The 20018-nt window shown below is 44.6% G+C and overlaps 1 protein-coding gene across 2 annotated transcripts; it reads right to left on the bottom strand.

Moving 5' to 3' along the window:
* Positions 1-9834: 9834 nt before the first annotated feature.
* Positions 9835-19313, bottom strand: LOC127317007 (serine/threonine-protein kinase BLUS1). Of its 2 annotated transcripts, none has more exons than XM_051347522.2 (21): positions 19029-19313; positions 17853-18325; positions 16917-17171; positions 16066-16190; positions 15908-15952; positions 15728-15809; positions 15570-15638; positions 15326-15496; positions 15188-15253; positions 14598-14666; positions 14279-14413; positions 14119-14195; positions 13014-13277; positions 11975-12066; positions 11697-11779; positions 10818-10940; positions 10707-10749; positions 10580-10614; positions 10414-10475; positions 10294-10345; positions 9835-10132 (listed from the first exon to the last, which is right to left on the bottom strand). In XM_051347522.2, the coding sequence occupies exons 2-21, from the start codon at positions 18021-18023 to the stop codon at positions 10064-10066; spliced, it is 2088 nt and encodes a 695-aa protein (XP_051203482.1). In that variant the 5' UTR covers positions 18024-18325; positions 19029-19313; the 3' UTR covers positions 9835-10063. The 2 variants fall into 2 exon arrangements, with proteins under 2 accessions (XP_051203482.1, XP_051203483.1); XM_051347523.2 differs by having other exon boundaries at positions 17853-18320.
* Positions 19314-20018: the final 705 nt, after the last annotated feature.

Genomic DNA, 20018 nt, shown 5'->3' with positions numbered 1-20018 from the left:
CCACCATTTTTCACCTTTCGAGCTCTCCGTCCATAGCTGTTCGCTAATGACCAAGGTAAGGGACGGTCTCTTCTCAAGCCGGTGGACCTCCTCTGCGGCAGTTCTTCCTCCTACGCATGGCCGACATGTCGTCGTCTTCCTCCGTTGGGTCCGACTGCTAGATCACTCTGAGTACCTCCAAACCCTAGCTTAGATCTATACTAAGGCTGCCAGTATCTATAGGGATAGAGAGTTCTTGGTGTTAGGGCAATATGCTTGTTGTATTACCAGGGGGCCAAAGGCCATAATATATAGTACATGTACAGGTGCACATATGCAGAAAGCCCCATAACATATGGGGAAACTACAATATACAGATATATACATCTAACACTCCCCCCCCCCCCCCCTCAAACTCATGGTGGATCCACAACACTGAGTTTGGAGAGTAAGAAATCATGCTGCGCTCGAGTCTGTGCCTTCGTAAAGAAATCCGCCAACTGCAAATCTGAAGGCACATAATGAACCGCAACAACATCATCATGTACCTGTGCACGTGTGTAAAAAGCATCAACACCGATATGCTTGGTCAGCTCATGCTTGACCGGATCACGTGCAATACTGATAGCACATGTACTGTCAGACAAAAGTGGAGTGGGTGTCGCAACAGGGACCCCAAAATCTGCAAGCAACCACCGTAACCAAGTCACCTCAGCAATCAACAAAGCCATAGCCCACAACTCAGCCTCAACACTCGAACGGGAAACTGCGACTTGTTTCTTCGTCTTCCAAGCAACAAGCGAACCACCAAGAAACACACAGTAAGCAGAAAGCGAACGACGATCCGTAGGATCACTCGCCCACGTAGCATCCGAATAGCACTGGAGCTGGAGAGAGCTAGAACAGGGAAAGAAAAGACGACGAGTGATCGTGCTACGAAGATAACGAAGAACGCGGAGGAGATGACTATAGTGAACAGTGGTAGGAGCTGAGACAAACTGACTCAGAATATGAACATGATAAGAAATATCAGGACGAGTGACAGCAAGATAAACAAGACTCCCAACAAGATGGCGATAACGGGTGGGATCAGGAAGAGGATCACCATCAGTAGGACGAAGCTTAACATTAAGCTCCATAGGAGTATCGACTGTGCGCTCATCCCCAAGAGCAGCACGAGCAAGAAGATCATGAATGTACTTTTCCTGAGAGATAGAAAAGCCATCAGAAGTGGAGGAAACCTCAATACCAAAAAAATAGCGAAGAGGACCAAGATCAGTCATAAGAAACTGATCACGAAGACGAGCCTTGATGAAGGCAATATACTCAGGATCATCACCAGTAATGATCATATCATCAACATAGAGAAGAAGAAGAGTACGTCCACGAGGAGAAGAGTGAACGAAAAGTGCTGGATCATGAAGACTAGGAGAGAAACCAGCAGCAGTCACCATAGAGGCGAAGCGCTCAAACCAGGCACGAGGGGCCTGTTTGAGACCATAGAGAGAACATCGAAGACGACAAACCATCCCATCGGGAACAGAATACCCAGGAGGAGGCTGCATGTAAACCTCCTCACTCAACTCGCCATTAAGAAAAGCATTCTGAACATCAAGCTGGGAGACAGACCAGCGGCGAACAGAAGCAACAGCAAGAAGGGTACACACAGTAGTCAAATGAGCCACAGGGGCAAAAGTCTCATCATAGTCACGGCCGTGCTCCTGCTGAAAGCCACGAGCCACAAGACGTGCTTTATAGCGCTCAAGAGATCCATCAGAGCGAGTCTTAATTTCATAGACCCACTTACACGTGATAGGATGAACACCACAAGGGGGGGGAAAACAAGATCCCAAGTGCCAGTGCGCTCAAGCGCAGCGATCTCCTCAGCCATGGCAAGCTGTCATTCAGGATGACGCTCGGCATCCCGATAAGAAGTCGGCTCGGAAACGACAGAGAGACCATACTGACTAGGAGAGTAACGAGCTGGGGCACAACACTGATGGACAGGCCGTGAAGGGGGAAGGTCATCAGCGGAGAACAACTCATCAGAATAAGAGGAAGAAGGGACAGCATCAGAAGGATCCGAAGCCGGAGAACGAGGAGTACTAGGTGGACTAGACGGAGGAGAGGATGGCGCTGAAGGGGGCGCATCAGGACTAGGAGGGGGAGGAGACAGGATAGCGGGGGGTGCATCCGGAAAAAGAAGAAAAGAGATATCATCCACCGGGTAAGTACCCGAGGTGGGACGAGGATAGAAGGGATGCGTCTCATCAAACGTGACATCACGAGAGATGCGCATCAGACGACCAACGGGGTCCCAACAGCGATAGCCCTTATGCTCATCACTGTATCCGAGAAAAACACACTCAACAGACTGAGCGGTCAGCTTGGTGCGATCGCGAGGAGGCAGAAGGACATAGCAGACGCAACCAAATGAACGGAGAGTCGAGTCGTCTAGAGAAACACCAGAGAGACGCTCGAGAGGAATGCCACCCTGTAGAGCAGCGGAAGGCTGAATGTTAATGAGGTGGGCCGACGTAGAGACAGCCTCAGCCCAGAAATGTGGCGGAAGAGAAAAAGCAATCATCATAGCACGGGTGGTCTCAAGAAGATGACGATGCTTACGCTCGGCGGCGCCATTTTGAGCATGCGCGCCGGGACAAGAAAACTGAGCGAGGGTGCCCTCCTCAGCAAGGACACCACGAAGGTGCTGGGAGATATACTCACCAGCAAAATCAGCACGGAACACGCGAATGAGTGAGGAATACTGAGTGCGGACCATGGCCGCAAAACGCTGATAAATAGAGAGCACCTCACTGCGAGAGCGCATGAAAAACACCCAGGTGTACCGTGAAAAATCATCAATGAATAAGATATAGTATCGATGGCCCCCTTTCGAAGCGAAGGGAGCCGGACCCCAAACATCTGAATGGACTAAATCGAACGGTCGCTGAGAGCCTGTAAATCACGCCGAAACCGTATTTTTCCTGCCGATTTACGGGTTCGGGTTAAAAGTGGCGCAGAACAGAGACTGAACTCGTCGTCCGGCCCGAAAAACTTTTTCAGGGGTCCGAAAAATTTCACGCTCGACCTCTATTAATACAGACCGAAGAGTGGTTTACAGGCCCAAAACTGAACGGATTTTTCACCGCGCCATCAGCGCCGCCGTCCGTACAATCACCTCCAGCCACCGATTTCTAGCTATTTTGTTAAAATTTTGCGACACAGCTCACGGCTACAGACGGATCATGCGGCTGGCGGACATGCCAGGCCATGGCGCGAAGCGGTGGTCGGCAAGAGTGCGGCGGCCGACATGCGCGCGCTGCTAGCTAAGCAATAGCAGCTATGCGCGTGGGCAGCTAGCCAAGCGATAACAACTATCGCATGAGCAGCAGCCCAGCTAGCAGCAGCTAGGCGCGCGGGCAGCTAGCTAGCAGCATCACGGCCGCTCTGGCCGGAACAATCTTAGCTGCGTCCGGCCGCATAAATTCGACTGCGCCGCCTGAACCTTCAGCTTCTCGTGCTCAGCTCTTCCCTATACGCGATTGTCTCCGCCTAACCCCCAATCTCGCGGTTGCAGCCAGGGGCGCGGGCGGCGGCCGCGCAGGGAGACGTACCTAGGCAGCGATCTGGACAGTTCCTGTGAAGAAGATGATGACTTTCCGTTTTTCAGTTTTAGTTTACGGGGTTTGTTCTGTGCCAGCAGTTTTGCGATTCGTAAACACGTTTTCGGAAGACTGAACTCGAGTTTTTCGGTTTGCACTTTTACGGGCTCTGTTAGATATGCTCTAACGACCCATCTCCAGACAAAGACCCCAGAAGGCCACGATGAACCAAAGACGACAGGCGAGAGTCACAAAGGTGACCAAGACGATGATGCCACTGCTGAAAAGAGCCGGTAACAGAGGCAACAACCGGAGGAGGGCTGGCAGATGGAGTGGCAGCGGAAGGAACACGAAGCCAGTCTAACTCCCAAAACCCCGGAGACTTACGGCTACGAGGGCCAGCTCCAACCAGGGCATGTGTGCGACGATCCTGAACCGCACAAGACTCAGCGTCAAGAATGACGCGACAACCAGAATCGGTGAGCTGGCTAGCAGAGAAAAGCTTCATCTGAAGGCGAGGAACATGAAAAACATCAGGGACAGAGAAAGAGGGAGTAGAAAGGGTGCCTCTACTAGAAACAGGAATAGAGGTACCATCAGCCGTGACAACACGGACAGGACAAATAAGAGACCGAAGAACAGACAGAATAGAAGACTCAGAGGTCATATGAAAGGAAGCTCCAGAATCCAGATACCATGAGGACGTACCTGACTGTGTAGAAAGTGGTGGTCGCGCAGTGCCAGAAGAGCCAGTCACAGAACCAGCAGCGCCCAGCGAGGAAGAGTCTGTAGTAGCGAGCAGACCACGAAGACCCCTGAGAATGTCCTGATCAGATAGTGCAACTGCAGAAGATCCTGAAGAGCCAGCCTGCTGACGATCCTGGAACTGCTGACGTAAACTGGGATCCCGCGTCCAGCAGGTGGAGGAAGTGTGGCCAACCTTGCCACAGTAGGTGCAATGAGGACGAGGGCGGAGACTCGGACCGCGAGGCTGCTGACGAAACTGGAATCCCAAGCATCAAGCAGGCAGTGAAGCTGCGCTATCTCATGCGCAGAGAGTGGCGCGACTGGAGAGGTCGACATACAATCAGGTGCCGACGAGGAGCTATCACCCACACGCACAGAGGCCACCAAAGGGGGCGACGGAGAGCAACACGCCGATGAAGACAGAGTCGGCAAAGCGCGGTCATAACCACGTAAAGAGGCCGCGAAAGTCGATGTAGAGCGGCATGCCGACGTAGACGGAGTCGACGAAGCGCGGCCATAACCGCGGGAAGAGACCGCAAAAGTCGATGTAGAGCGGCGGGCCGACATAGACGAAGTCGGCGAAGCGCGGGCAGAGCCGCATGAAGAGGCCGCAAAAGTCGATGTAGAGCGGCAGGCCGAGGGAGACAAAATCGGCGAAGCGCGGCCAGAGCCGCGGGAAGAGGCCGCGAAAGTCGGTATAGAGCGGCGAGCCGACGTAGACGAAGTCGGTGAAGCGCGGGCAGAGCCGCGTGAAGAGGCCGCAAACGGCGACGAAGAATGGCTAGTCGTCATACACGGAGGCAGCGGACAAATACCAAGTATCGAAGGGAGGCCCAAAGATAAGGCGGGATCAGCGGAAGAAGACATCGGGTAACAACAGCCGACGACAGTATTTCTTTTTTCTTTACCTCAGATCGAAGTCAACGAGCAGGGGAGATCGAGAATCCAGCGCGGAATCGGGAGCGAGCAGAGGCAGGGCGAGCGGAGAGCGGGCCGGGGATGTCCTGGCGAGCGGAGAGCGGCGTCTACGGGCGACGGGCGGAGCCTGACGGGGGCGAGCGGAGCCTGGCGGGCTGGGAATCGAGGCGGGCGAGCGGGGTCAGCCGAATCGAGGCAGACGACCGCGGAATCGAGGCGGGGATCGATCTGACGGGGGCTGACGGGGGCGGGCGAAGCCTGGCGGGCCGGGGATCGAGGCGGACGAGCCGAATCGAGGCAGACGGCCGCGGAATCAAGGTGGAATCGAGCCGAGGATCGAGCCGGGGATCAAGGCGGACGGAGTGCTGGCAGCCAGCTTCGATCGGGAGCAGAGATTTTCGATTGGAATTGAGGAGATGGAGCGGAGCAGCAGGGAGCAGGGGCGGACGGGCGTCGGAGACAAACAGACCGGACGAAGAGGAGCCGGCCGGGGGTGGACGGAGAGCGGCGGCCGGAGGACGGCGGCCGGACAAACGGCAACGACGGACAAGCAACGTCGGCCGGGAAACTAGAGCACCAATTTTTGCTCTGATACCATGTTAAGCTTCATGCACTAGCCACTTGAACCAAAAGTCCGAACTGATGGAAAGGGCTAGGCAATCCACATATACACTTCACAACAGTATCATTGGTAACACAGGAGCATCTTTGGTTGATTGTTTGCATAGTCACGTTGAGTCTCACCTCTTCTTTATGTGGTGAACTTACCTCACACCAGCACACTTGAACACAGTTACATCTGCAAGCATCAAAATAAATAAATAAACTTACAACATAAGAGTTGTGTGAAATAGATGATATTAAGGTAATCCTCTCAAAAGAAGTTTTCAAAGGTCAACCATGTACGATGAATTTGACAAAATTCGCCTAACACAGGTGTAAGTTTGAACACATAATTGAGAAGTTAGAGTTAACAAAACTCATAATAGATTTTCAGAATGGAACCACATTGTTGATCGACATCATTTTTATGTAGACCTCGTAATCAAACAATGAACCGATAAACTAAATTATTGAGAAGTAGGTGGCGAAGTTAATGATAGACACAGTAGCAAACAAAGGACATGCGCAAAGCAGAAATGAACACCTTACTATACTGGAGAGATTCAAATCTACTTGTTTATATCACCTAAACAAAAAAAAACTTACAACACACAAGTTATGTGAACAATGAGGTGAAGCTACTCCTCAAAGAAACTTTCAAACAACGAATCGCATGCAATTAATTTGAAAAAATTCGATAAAGAACACTTCAAACATGAACACGAAATTGAAGGTTTACAACAAAAGGAACACAAAACCGATGGTCAAAATGGAATCATCTTGTCAACGTGCATTTTTTTATCTAGACTTTATTTTCAATCGAACCATTGTTGTGTTTATTAGAAGGGACTAGTAAATTTGCCCGTGCATTGCTACGGGTCGTTTGACTATGCGGTGCCGACGGCATCTGTTGGTTGTCCGCACATGGTTGATATAAGAAATAAATATTAGTTTCTTTTGTTTTCCAATTATTATACTTTATCAAAGGGCTATAATTTTAATAAAAATATATGTGTTTTACCTAAATGAAAAATTATTGCCTCCATTAGCCTTGCACCAGCACTAAATATATCCGTACATGCAAACTACATAATATCTCAATAGGAAATTTGCCGGTGCGTTGTGACGGGCTATTTTCTTATTGGAAATTTTGGATGGTATCTTGTCGATTGACGCAACACGGTATCATTATCATCTTCGTCGCACATGTTGGCGGTGGAATGGAACTCCTTGATTCCACCCAACGGTCGGAGGCGTTGTGTTGTTGCCACCTCCTTTTCTCTTGGGCTATCGCTTCCTCCTTTACTTGCCATCTGTAATTATCGACATTTTTTAAATAAGTATCCTGGTATTGTATACGTACATAATATCACATATAACATGCCAAAAGATATATGCCTGTGTGATTGCTCCGAATTTAAGTTGCCACGATTAATTAATAAAACACATAGAGACATTGATCAAATGTTCAGTTGAGTTTTATATTTGTGAATATGCACTTATCTTCAATATCTTTTGGCTCTGAAGAATTTTTAGTTCCTATAAAAATAGCACGTGATAATAATAAATAAATAAATTTGCTCTTTTCTTTCTAATAAATCTGCAGAGGTGTTAGCAACCAGCAAATTAAAGGCATGTGAGCATAAGAAATTAATCTGCTCCTGTGTCGTTTGTGCTTATAGAATTCAGAGTGAAAAGACATCATCTTGCAAAGGGAAAACGGGGAGAAAGCCTAAATCGGCCGGCACATTGACCAGAGGCCCAAGCCCAATCCAGCCGGCAACCCCCCAGGTCGTTATCCTCTTCCACACCTAGCACGCCGCTGCCTCCCATGGCTCTGGCCGCGCGCGTCCCTGCTCCGCCGCCACACTCCATTCCTGCACAATGCCACCACCCCTTCGCCCAGCCCGGCCGTGTCGGCCACGTCCGCCTCCGGCCATCGTCTTTCCACCGCTCGACCGTCCCAGCGTGTCTCCTCACTTCGGGCCAAGTACTGGCGGAGTCAGCCCCACGCGCGGGCCTCCTTCTAGACTCGTTCCGCGTACGGCCGCCAGCAGCCCCGTCCGACCAGCTCGCCTTCCGCACGCATGCGTTGCCGCCTGCACCAGCTAACCCAGTCAGCACGCGACCCCCGGCTCTGCTCGCGCGTCCTTCCTAGCGACTGGAGGTCTCGAGTCTCGACTCCCTGAGGGCTGGCGCATGGCCGGCGTGGTCGCCGTGACTCACGGCCCCTGAGAGAGAGAGAGTGACGAGGCCGTCAGGTTTGTGGCCGCGCGGGGCGAGAGCGAGTAGAAATACAGAACGGACGAAACGCGATGAAGCTAAAACGAACCGTTTTTTTCTAATAATAACTCAGCGGTGGCAGTTGTTGTAATTTGAACAAAGGTCAGGGGCAATAACTGACGAACGAGCAAGAAATTTTATTTTCTTTATTATTAGGTGTAATATAATATAATCTATATCTATCTATACCTATACCTAATAATAAAGGAAGGAAGATTTCTCCCCAAAAATTTCGTCCGTCTTTTTTCTTTCCAATTTTACCCTCCCAAGTAAGAACATATTACAGTGTCTGCCACCGCTAAATGATATTCTGTACGTACCTGTTCGCTTCTACGCCAGAACTGCGAACATGGTTTGCTGGTTCGTTTCTCCGTCAACCATACTGGGCTGGATCGCTGTATACAAAAATTGAGGCACGTTGTTGGAGTGCTGGCCTGCTGGGCCTTCTCTTATAGGACGCTAGACAAATAAGTGGCCTTTTATAGATTAAACTCAAGACCGTCCAGCTGGCAACAACATGGAGGGAGTCCAGCCAACCAATTAGCCCAGATTTGGCTCCAAGATTCAAATTCACCCAGTCTACCAATCACACCCTAAGTGAACCCGTCTTCCTTTCAACCACTTCAGAGAATCTCTAGTAGATCCCCTAAAAGGGACACTTCGTTTTCTATAAATTTTAAATCCATTTTAAAATGTTAAAAAAATGAATAAAATCCCAAGTGTGCATCCGAACATCTTATGTTAGCTAACAAAAGTTTTGTAGGAAAAACAATGTGTAACCTATGTAAAAAAAAGTTAAATAAATGTCTCGCGGAAAAGTTTTTTGAAACACCAGAAATTATCTTTTTTGCGTGACCACAAAAAAAATATTTTTTCGCGATGTGTTTAGGAATAGAATGTGTGGAAGTACACCTTGATCTTTTTTTGGAGTTATTTGATAATTTGAAAAATAATTAAGACACACAGTACAAACACAGATACTCACATTCACACGCACACACTAACCCTTATGAACGTACACATGCACAACTTACCTCTATGAAATATATTTTCCATAGTAGGTGCATCTACACCTACGAGCCAAAATAGATTTCGCGAGACGCTTGAAAGTCTGGCCATTATTTCGTCCCGAGAAGGCCTGTGGAATGGACCGGTCCTTAAAGTAATTTTAAGGCCCATCTTAAATCCAGCCCTGCGACAATCGACAATATATGTAGGGTTTGGAGGTCGATTCAAGGGGCAAATTCTGGCCACATTCCACTCCGTGCCTCCGCCACCCAATCTGGCCAAATCCATTCGTCGACGGCAACCTCTGTGCACCAAGGGGAGACTTTCCTCATGCGTCTTGAGGACAACCGACGAAGCAACCAGCTCACGAGGTGGTCAACATCACCTCCAACGAGTGAGAAGTTCACCGACTCGGTCAATTCATACAGAAAAAAACAGCTCTTGGGCGAACCTTATACCAGTTGCAAGGTTTTCTCGGCGGAGACCTATTTTGGCACCTACTGACCTACAGATGCTCTTAACAATTTGTATGGGCCAACTTGTGTGATGTGAAACAAGTGACGATACTACAAACTGCTGTTTACTCTATTTACTACTAGTAGCAATATACTGCAAAAAAAAAACGCTCAAAATCATGCAGGCATGAAGAGCACAAAGAGCTGCCCATGCAGCAGTAGACAGAAGACATAAGTTCACAAAGAGTTGCCCAAGCGGTATCTACTATATTTAATGGAAACTAATTCTTACCATTAACCCAAAACACGCTGTACAAATAAGAAAATAACTAGTCTGGATTTGCTAAAATAGTTACAATTACAATGATATAACTACCTGATTTCGAAATAAATACAATTAATTTCGCTAGCCAGGTTCAAAATTGGGGAACCGAATTATACAACAGAGGGCTACGGAGGCACATATCATTGCTTTGTACCCTCTTCTCGCAACCTTTCATCTTTTTTCGACAACCCATTGATCTGCTGCTCAAGCTGTTACGTAAAGAACACAATGGATGTCAGCACACAGTATAAAGTCAAAACTTAACTTAGAAATAAAAATTAATGAACTTATTTTAATGCATCAACAAAAACTTCGTTTGTTCACGGAACAAATGTAATTCTCTAAACATGTTTTTTTCTGAAAACTTTACCTGATTATTTCTCAGCTTTAATCTCTGCACTTCCTCAGCAAGTTCTGTGACACTGGAAATTTCAACAAATTCAGTCAAATTTCCTTAAACATGGAGAACCATGCGGGAAAGGTGTTATACCTTCGCTGCAGATGGACAACATATGACTCCAATCCCTTCTCTCTAACAAGTGAGCCCGATGACTACACATATATCAGCACTTGTCAAATAAGCAAAAGAATGTATATTCTTCACGTGTCAACATGAAAACAGAAGAACATATGAAACCACACTTCGTGGGACGCACCTGAGACGAACTAACCGTACTTGCATCGGAAGAATCTGTCAGAAAATATATCCATGGGAAGCCATAATATCAGTACGGTGAAACTATCTCGCTGAAGTTTAACATATACAATTCACATGATACATACCACATGTTTCCTCAACCGAAGATATCAGTCTACTTAGTACTTCCTGTGAATTCAAAGAATTGTAAGAATGCTAACCAATTTTTGCATCTCAATATAATAAACGCAATATACCTTCTGCATATTATTTTGCTGCATCAAGAATTGTAGTGTTGGAAGAATTGTGGATGAGTTGGAAGATGGCCGTGTTACTCCACTTGACAAATTTGTCCTACTGCTGCTTGCTGCTGGAGCTATCTGAGAAATTTAAGTAAGTACAAATTAGTCGTTGCCCTACAAATTTAAAACTGGAAAGGTTATATTAATAGCAAAGTTGCAAAAGGAAAACTAGGCATTTTTGGGGAAATGTCAAAACCATAATTTCCCCCCTGCAGCAACCCCTGACTAAGCAACCTTTAGGGGAGACCATGGTTGATTATATTTGAAGGAAAGATGATATACTAACATGTGTGTGAGATATACATTGAATGCGCTAGGTTACTTACGAATTTGTATTCTTCAGGATCCTACTTCCGTATAAAATTAGTTTCATCATCCACAAAGGCCACTGTTGTGGTCTGGAGGAATCAATCGACGGACAACATTTTTCCCATGAAAAAGCACTTTTGGATAGCCATCTACTAGTAGAGGCTTAGCCATTGTAAATCACTTCAGCACTTAGTTACATCATGCACTTGGACATTTTTGTCCTCGTACCATAAGATGAGCCAGAATAGTTTCATCATCCACAAAGGTCACTGCTGTGGTCTGGAGGTATCAATCGATGGACTAAACATTTTCCCATGAAAAACCACTTTAGGATAGACATCTACTAGTAGAGGCTTAAGCAATTGTAAATCACTTCAGCACTTAGTTACATAATGCACGTGGACATGTTTGTCCTCATACCATAAGATATCGCAGTCTAAACTAAGACATCCAAGGTTTCCTCATGACTCATAATTAAGACAATTATCAAATACAAGTAACTATTTACTATTGAGTTCCCAGTACCTTTTGAGCAGGATTATCTGATGTAACCTGAAAACGCCCCCTTCGCTGGACAACATTTACCTCTGATGATGGATCAGGTGTCCCTGCTCAGATGTGACATGCAACAATAAATGCCAGGCAGTAACCTTAAGTTACTTCTAAGATATTAAAATAACGCCAAGGTGGTTGGTTTTGAAATCATGAATACTAGACTCCCATTTATGTGAATCTATTCAAAGATGAGATATCATGATCATCTTACTAGAGAGAGATTGGTGTAGGACCCATGATCAGCTTACCAGACAGATGTGAGCGTGTGTCCTTCATTTGACGGAAGAACAAAGGGCCACTTCGGTTTCTAATGCACGGATTTTTCTGATGAAATTCATTCCTTGCATTTTGGAAAATTTCAAGTGTTACCACAGCATAGAATAGCCAACACGAGATAACAGAAAAACACACAAAGAAGAGCAAAAAATGCAGACAAGAATAGGAAGTTACAATGTACTGAATAAAATGTGTCAACGTCACCATATTAATCAATATTACCACTACTATAAAATTGTTGCCAAGGGTTGTAAAGAAAATCCATGCTTCTTTATTTTCTTCTAATTATTTTCTAGATTGGCTGGAATTCCAATGGAGAATGCTCTACCAAATGAATCAAGATGTCCTGAGTCTGCCAAAATATAAATCGGAATATTTTATTGCAAGATCAAAGGGGAGCCCAAAAAGGCTTTCAGGCTAGGTTGCGAGAGGAAATTACAAGTCTATGACCCATGTGGGCTTGAAAGTTAACCTCTCCAAAAGAATAATGCCCTTACATTTCTTCTCTATTTAAGTAACCCCACAGCCTTAGGTTCACACCAATAACCAAGTAACTGTAGATATCAACCAAGCAAATAGTGTGCGGGTCAACCAAGCAAATAGTGTGCAGTATGTTAAGACTTTTAGTGGCAGCAGCGAATTTACACGATGTCGGCAGGTTGGTCGAGTTTGTGACTTGGTAGTGGTGACAGCAGTAAAAACCTAATGGGACTTGCTTAGAACCAGCAATAGTAGGTTAACGAGACATGAATGGGTATAATTTGGTTATTGTAGAACAGCTATGATATTTCACCTTCAAGGTGACAAAGTTCAAATTCTTCAAGGGCTATGGATGGTAGTTGGTACAGTAAAATTAAACCCGTTATTCTGTATTTGATTTGATGAAGAAATTATGGTCCATTTCTAATACAAAATGACATGCAGTCAGCTCAATGTTCAAGAAATAGAAGAAATTGTGATCCAAGAAAAATGGTGCATGATAGTACAGGAAACAATAAACTGCATAGTTACCTTTGTGAATCACTACCAACATTCTTGTAAGGAGATAGAACATGCTCAGGAATTAGAGAACCACTTGAGAATTTGTGACTATTTCCCAAATTCGAGGGTACAGAAACACTTCTTTCCAAATTTTCACCATTGAAGATTTCAATTCTACTATGCTGCATTTGTGGGGTCTCCTGCACAGGTGATGTAGATTCCGTGCTTGGTTGCACCCGCAAATTCATAGCAGTAGGATCCTGATCATCATCACCGCAAACATCGAAGCAAGACCTGTGTCACCATATTCAATGCAAAGTCCTTCACAGTTTAACAAGTACTTAAAAGAAACAGAGCTAAAAAATGAAATTCATAGGTACTCCCTCCATCCCAAAATATAAGGCACGCTTATTTCCACACGGTCTTTGATCCACAGCTTTGACCACAAATATATACAAAATGTCTTTGATGCACAACTTTGACTACTAATATATACAAAAATATGTGGTTTTAGAATGTATAAATGATATCGTTGCATTCATCTTGCAAATCTCTTTCATTTCATATATATTTATACAAATTTTGTAATATGATAAGTACAAATCATAGTCAAAGTTATAAGTTGTTGACCAGAGAGACGCCTTGTATTTTGGGATGGAGGGAGTACAAATCATAGTCAAATTTATAAATTGTTGTCCAGCAAAATTTAAGGACGCCTTATATTTTGGGATGGAGGGAGTAGTAAGCAAAACGATTATGGTTTTGTGAATTTCGTTTCAGAAGGATATGGAGCAGTAGGATTAACTCATCTAACCGATAACCAAGTAAGCTAACTTTAGGCACCATAAGATGATTGTCTTTTCTAACCATGAAGACCATCATTACCAGATGCATTTCATGGCCTACAGGAGACTACCAAATTGATTGCACACCATAGTCGGTATCTAAATTAAATTGGACACAGAAAAAGCAATAAAAGCAATATATCTCATGAGCTCTGAGAGCACAAACATCACAATTTATCAAACACAGAATGCTGAAGATAAAACTATACCATCATACACAACATCACAAGATTGTTCAATTTGATGAAAATTATGTTGCAAAGTGAGAGTGATGAAACTCCAGAACTCACTTTAGTGCCTCAAGGGGACGGGTTGGAAATGAAGAGGCAAGATCTCCATTCAAATCTTCAACTTCTTGTATCTCATCCTGTTAATTCAGAAGAATTAGGCACAATATAGTAGGTCTAGGCTACTTTAACTAAACCACAGCAATCACTGCGACCATAGTACCTCATCAAGCCTTGTAGAAGCACCAAGGTTGACCCTTTCCTGGTAAATATCTTCTGCTTCATTATAAGCATCTTGTAGCCCACCCTTATCTTTGTTGTTGGTATCAAAACAATATGTGCCATTTGAACTGTCTAACTGCCAACAAATACATTTCAAGATTAGAGAACACAGGTTTCTCGCAGATATTTTATTGTGTGTCTGTATGGTGTGGAGGGTTTTTTTAGATGATTGTGGGGAGGGGTTGGGAGGGAGAGGAGCTGATAATCGCCAAACCCACATGGCCACATTAGTTAGTAGAATGGGTAAAATGAGCTCTTACAAGGGCAGCTGCTGCTTTCAAGTCCTCCAGATTAAAATTCCAGCCACTGATGCCCCTTATGTATTCTTTCTGAAAGGCAAATATTTGTATTAGATCTGTATTGATACTTCAAAACAAAACTAAGAAAAATCAATATCCTTTATTCCAGCATATTAATAACGAAACATGACAACTATGAACAGTACTCACTACCATTACAGTTCCAAGTTCTAACCAACTGTCGTAAATATTTCTGTTTAAGCCCCCAGAAAGAGATCGCGGATTAGTTAATAGACACAAAAAGAGAACAAAAGTTCTCATAAGACAAGCAAACGGCAAACAAAGCCTATCATAAATAGCTTGGCACATGTAGGAAGAAAAGGGGAGTCAAATGGACAAAAGCACTTTAAAATATAAACAGATCAAAGAATGTAAGAGAACAGCAATAGCAGAAAAGATAATTCCTTCCTTTGAAGCAGGCAAAACCTCAAGTCAACCTCATATAGCCTCTTAACACTAATCTAAGACGTCTCTGATACATCATCATACAGAAGATCAGCACTGATTTCTTGAGATGTAAGATTTCAAATAACCAAAGAGCAAGCCCTAACCTGTGACAACTGCTCCTTGCTCTCTGGACCAAGCTTGTTATTGAGAAGCAAGTCAGCCTCTTTCGCCTACAGGGAAGTAAAATATAGGTAAGGCTGGTTACGAAACGTCCCTGCCACTCTGCAAAACACTGTTTGCACCTTTAAGGCCCTAAAGCGGTCACCCAGTGGAGTGAGTCCTTCAAGAATACTCCGTGCTAAGAAATCAGCTGTTCGCGCTTGCTTAAAAAACGAATGTTTCAACAACTTCTCTGAAGAGGGACGCTTCTGCGGATCCTTGACTAAGCATGTAGCAACCAAGTCCTTGAAAGACTGCAAGTAACATGCACATGATTAACACAAAATCTCAATTATCTACGAAAGCAACATTGTAAATAAAACAAACCTTTGAAAATCGCTTGTCTCTCTCATAATCCAAGCCTGGCGGTGCATTTTGCAAGGTCATAAGTAACACCTGAAAGGAAGTGTAGCGTGATGTTATCATTCCATAACAGAGTAACTTGAACAAGTTAATTAAAAAAACGGCTATAATTAAGTGTCAACCTTCATTGGAGGGTACTTCGAAAATGGAGCATGACCATGTGCTAACTCTAATGCAGTTATCCCAAACGACCAAATGTCAGCTCTGTTTGTAAATTGTGAGAGAAAAAAATAAAGGAGAAACAACTTAATCAACGAAAACAATTAATCAGTCAAATTTGAAGTTACTAGACATGGACTTACTTATAATCATAACCATGCAGTTGTTGCATGACTTCTGGAGCCATCCTGCAAGATGCATGGGGTTATGTATGCGTTCACATAAGAAGAGAGCAAAGAGAACGATAAACATGAGACACAAAACCTAAATGTTCAACAAATGTCAGATGAAAAATATTTACCAGCAAGGGGTTCCAACAAATGTATTTCTTGCTCGTTGCCTATTCCCCGTGTCAAACATGCAGGCAGATACTCCAAAGTCTCCTAGCTTAACAGCTCCATTTGTATCTATTAGGATATTTCCAGCCTGAAATGGATTAGTAATTTCGAACATAATTTAGAATATGTGAACAAAGATGGTTTAGGTAAATATAGGAATTATATAACATCTAACGTATCATTATTGGAGTACAGATATTTATTGTTCTATATTGCTACGGTTAGAGCCTATAATTTAGAAAATGCACACCACCAGCCGCCTAACCAGATACTCACATGTGAGAGAGAAAGAGATCGCGAAAAGCAAAATGATACTGAACGCCACATGAGAGGAAGAGATGAAGAAACCAGTGCCAAAAACTGGTCTTGGTAAGTGAAGTGAATGATTGAATGGGTATTGTAAGGGTAGAGGGTCACACATAATTTGGGATTAAATAGACTAAAGCAAGTTGGCAACACTTACGAGGCAGTTGGTTGGATGCACAATTGCCCCATTAATAGGTGCCAGACCAACAAAAGACTATAGCAAGAGCACAGCCAACATTGCGAAGCAAATCAATGCCAACGCTTGTAACAGAATATTGACTAATGCTTTGGTAGAAAAACCCCTGTGCATGCATTTCCTTATTTGTGCAAGGTTATCCGCGATGAAGGGAATGTAATCTAACATTTTAGTAGTGGGACAGTTTTGAATGATGAATGGAATTTCTGAAGTGGCATTTCTCCATGGAAATTAGGTGGGCTGTATCAAATTTGTTATTAAACCAGATAAAAATAACTGAACTTAATTCTGTTATACACTAGAGTAGTATACCTTTACATCTCTGTGAATATGCCCTTGGGAATGTAGGTAGACAAGAGCTTTGAGAACTTCCCGCAAAAGAGTGGCAATGACTGCCTCCTCAAACCCGTCTGGAAAATTAGTTTTTATAATGTGCAAGGCAGATCCAGCAGCCATGAAAGGCATGACAACCCAAAGTTGATGGTCATTTGCAAATGAACAACATGCACGGAGAAGATTTGGATGATCAATCAAGCTCATAGTTTGTACTTCCCGTCTTATTCCATCCTAAAGAATGATAAGTCCAAAAGGTGAGAAAGATTGGAAAAGACAGGTAAAAAAAACTACATGCAATTTTGTTTAAAGTTAGCATGTTCATATTAAAGGTAAGCAGTATGCACATAACTGACAAAGGAACAGATCTTATGCATATGTCATTTACCAGACATAAAAAAGAACCATAACATAAACAATAAAAGTGCAACTAATAGCATCATTAGAAACAATAACTCCAAACAGAATCGCGTATTTCCATCAAAATATTGGATCATGGGCTTTTTCTTTAACTTAACATAGAAGAGCAGCACTGCTGACAATCAGAGGGGAAATTATACTAGGATTCTGGATAGCGCATTATTATGTGGTTCAAGTGTATCCATTTTTGGCAATTCTGTAATATGTGTAGGCTCCCCATTAAACTGGGTTCTAGAATTTCAATGAAGACCTAATACCCAAAATAATGAGGCCTATCCACACGATCAAGTCATGTCATCAATACTCTAATAGAACAACTAGAGCCTTCTAATACGTTCACATTATGTTTCTAGGACTTTGGATTTATGTTGGACGTAAAGTAGTAATCACAAACAATAGTAAATTTATCAGGAAAATACTGATGGACAAGGCAGGGTCATGAAACATAATTGATCAGAATGTTTTGTGGATCACAATAAATTGCAAACTACTCACCAGGTCACTGCTGCATTTCTCAAGGTCGAGAACTTTGATGGCAACAAAAGTATTGAGCGGGACACAAAGAGCCCTGAAAACTGTGGCGCTAACTCCTTCTCCAATTTCCTCATATAACTTATACTCCTTGGGGTCGGTTGGAAATCCCCTGTTACGTGGTGCATGCTCCATGGTCCAAACTTATAGAACATGATAGGCAACAGCCACAACCTTACAACATGCAAAGGACTGCAGCACGGAAGGCAATGTCAAGACCACCCGATAAGTGTGCCCGAGAATAACCATCATCATGGCTATGTTTGTAGATGAATACATGCACCGTTGTAGGATTTTTTATTTCATAGTGCAAATTTCAGACAGCCTTTGGTCCAAGGCCAAATACTGGGTAAGACGAAGATGAAGCAGATCCCACAAAAGCCACCCAAGCTGGCTCGCACGAACCGTACCTTGGAAGTCTGCCGGAATACTCTAAGCTGCAAATGAAAGAATAGGAAATGAGATCTTCAACATTGTGAAGAGGCATACGGAGGATGTAGGGTAGCTGCGCAGTAAAGATCGTCATGGTGCGAAGAACATAAAATGACAATTATAGGAGATGCCCAAACCCAAATACATCTACACGTACAATGGCTGTGCCGGAGTGCGAAAACGACCAACTCACGAGAACGCAAACAGGAACCTGGGAAGAGAAGCCCAGAGCTCCATAGCCACGGAACAAGCTCTAACTAACACGGGGATCATGGAAGGTTGCAGAATTCTCAGTTCGACGGAAAGTTCAGTTCAGCATTCCCAACCTCGACTTAGCATGAAAAAAAATAACCTAGCCTCCAGCTTCCAACTCGGCGCAGGTGGGCAAAGCTTATCGAGCTCAAGCCCCTCGAATCACGACAGGGTCGCCGGCGCGCCCCAAGTTGGTGGCACTGATTTAGCTTGGCTGCTGAGCCGCCTCAAGGTCCACAGTACCCAATCCGGTGAAGGCAGCACTGTGTCTGCCATCCAGCAAGCGAATCGATATGCTCTAAGCTGCCATAATCTCCACCGGGGTGGACGGAGTAGCTACCCTAATCCCAAGGTGCCACTCGCTTCGTAACCCAGCCTAAGATCGAGCTGTCGGGAAGCTATGCCGCGATGCTACGAGGCCAAGCAAAGGGAACCCGGCCGGGGCAGCAGCGTTACCTGGGCGGCGCGCCGGCGGGGCTTCGGGCGGCGGATCGCCTCCGATGAAGGGGCCGCGGTGCCGAGACGGCGGTGGCGGATCTCGGGGCGAAATCTGGGAGCTGGGCTGGCGGGCGGGCGCGCAGCAGAGCGGATCTGGCCGGCGGCGTAGGCGACGAGTGCGGCGGCGGAGGGCGGCGGACTAGGGGGAGTAACGGGCTGGGGGAAGACGAGGAGGAGGAGGAGGAGAAGGTGGAGTAGTGGTCTTGCTCCAGATTTTCTGTGGCTGCTGCTGCTGCTAGACGGGGCGAATTTCTGGTGGGTTTTGCTATGATGAAATAGAAACTTTATTGTATTAGCCAAAATACAGATGGATTTTGTTTTTTGGTGTGCATGTGGCATGTGGTCGGCATCCAAAGACCCTGATTCCCAAATTTCGCATGGTCCAGGGCGCACGACGGGTGCGGGGTGCCTGTGCCAGAGATGATGAAACTTTCGTGAAAAGGGTCGGAACGTGATATGTATGGTTTACAAATAAACAAGGAATATGAATATGATGGAGGAAGAAAGGCTGAAAGAGTTCTTCTCTAGAAATAAATAACTTGGAGGAGGACAATCATTTTGTATACAGCGGTGGACCCGACGGTCCCTAAGCCTGACCAGCAAAGCAGCTTATTTTGATGAAAAATTGTTGAAAGTTTTGATAAAAATTTAACGGGCATAATGAAATTCTGGAGTCCGTCATTGGTTATATACAAATAACAAGCAGCAAGGTGAGCAAATTCAGAAAAGTACAACCACACTAAACCTTTGTATTTTTCTCAGGTCACATTTTTTAAAAAAAAAATCCATAATTATTGGTTCAAAACACATGCAGATTACTATGTATGTGAACTTTTAGTGATTTTATTGACAAATAGATAGAATTTTTTGAAACTTTATTTATTTTATTTTATTAACAAATGGATAGAAATTGAAAATATACTTTTAGCACCTAGTGTGTTGGTGCCC

This window comes from Lolium perenne, chromosome 7, assembly GCF_019359855.2.
Source record: "Lolium perenne isolate Kyuss_39 chromosome 7, Kyuss_2.0, whole genome shotgun sequence".
Classification (NCBI taxonomy): domain Eukaryota; kingdom Viridiplantae; phylum Streptophyta; class Magnoliopsida; order Poales; family Poaceae; genus Lolium; species Lolium perenne.
This window is presented reverse-complemented; position numbering and strand designations above follow the sequence as displayed.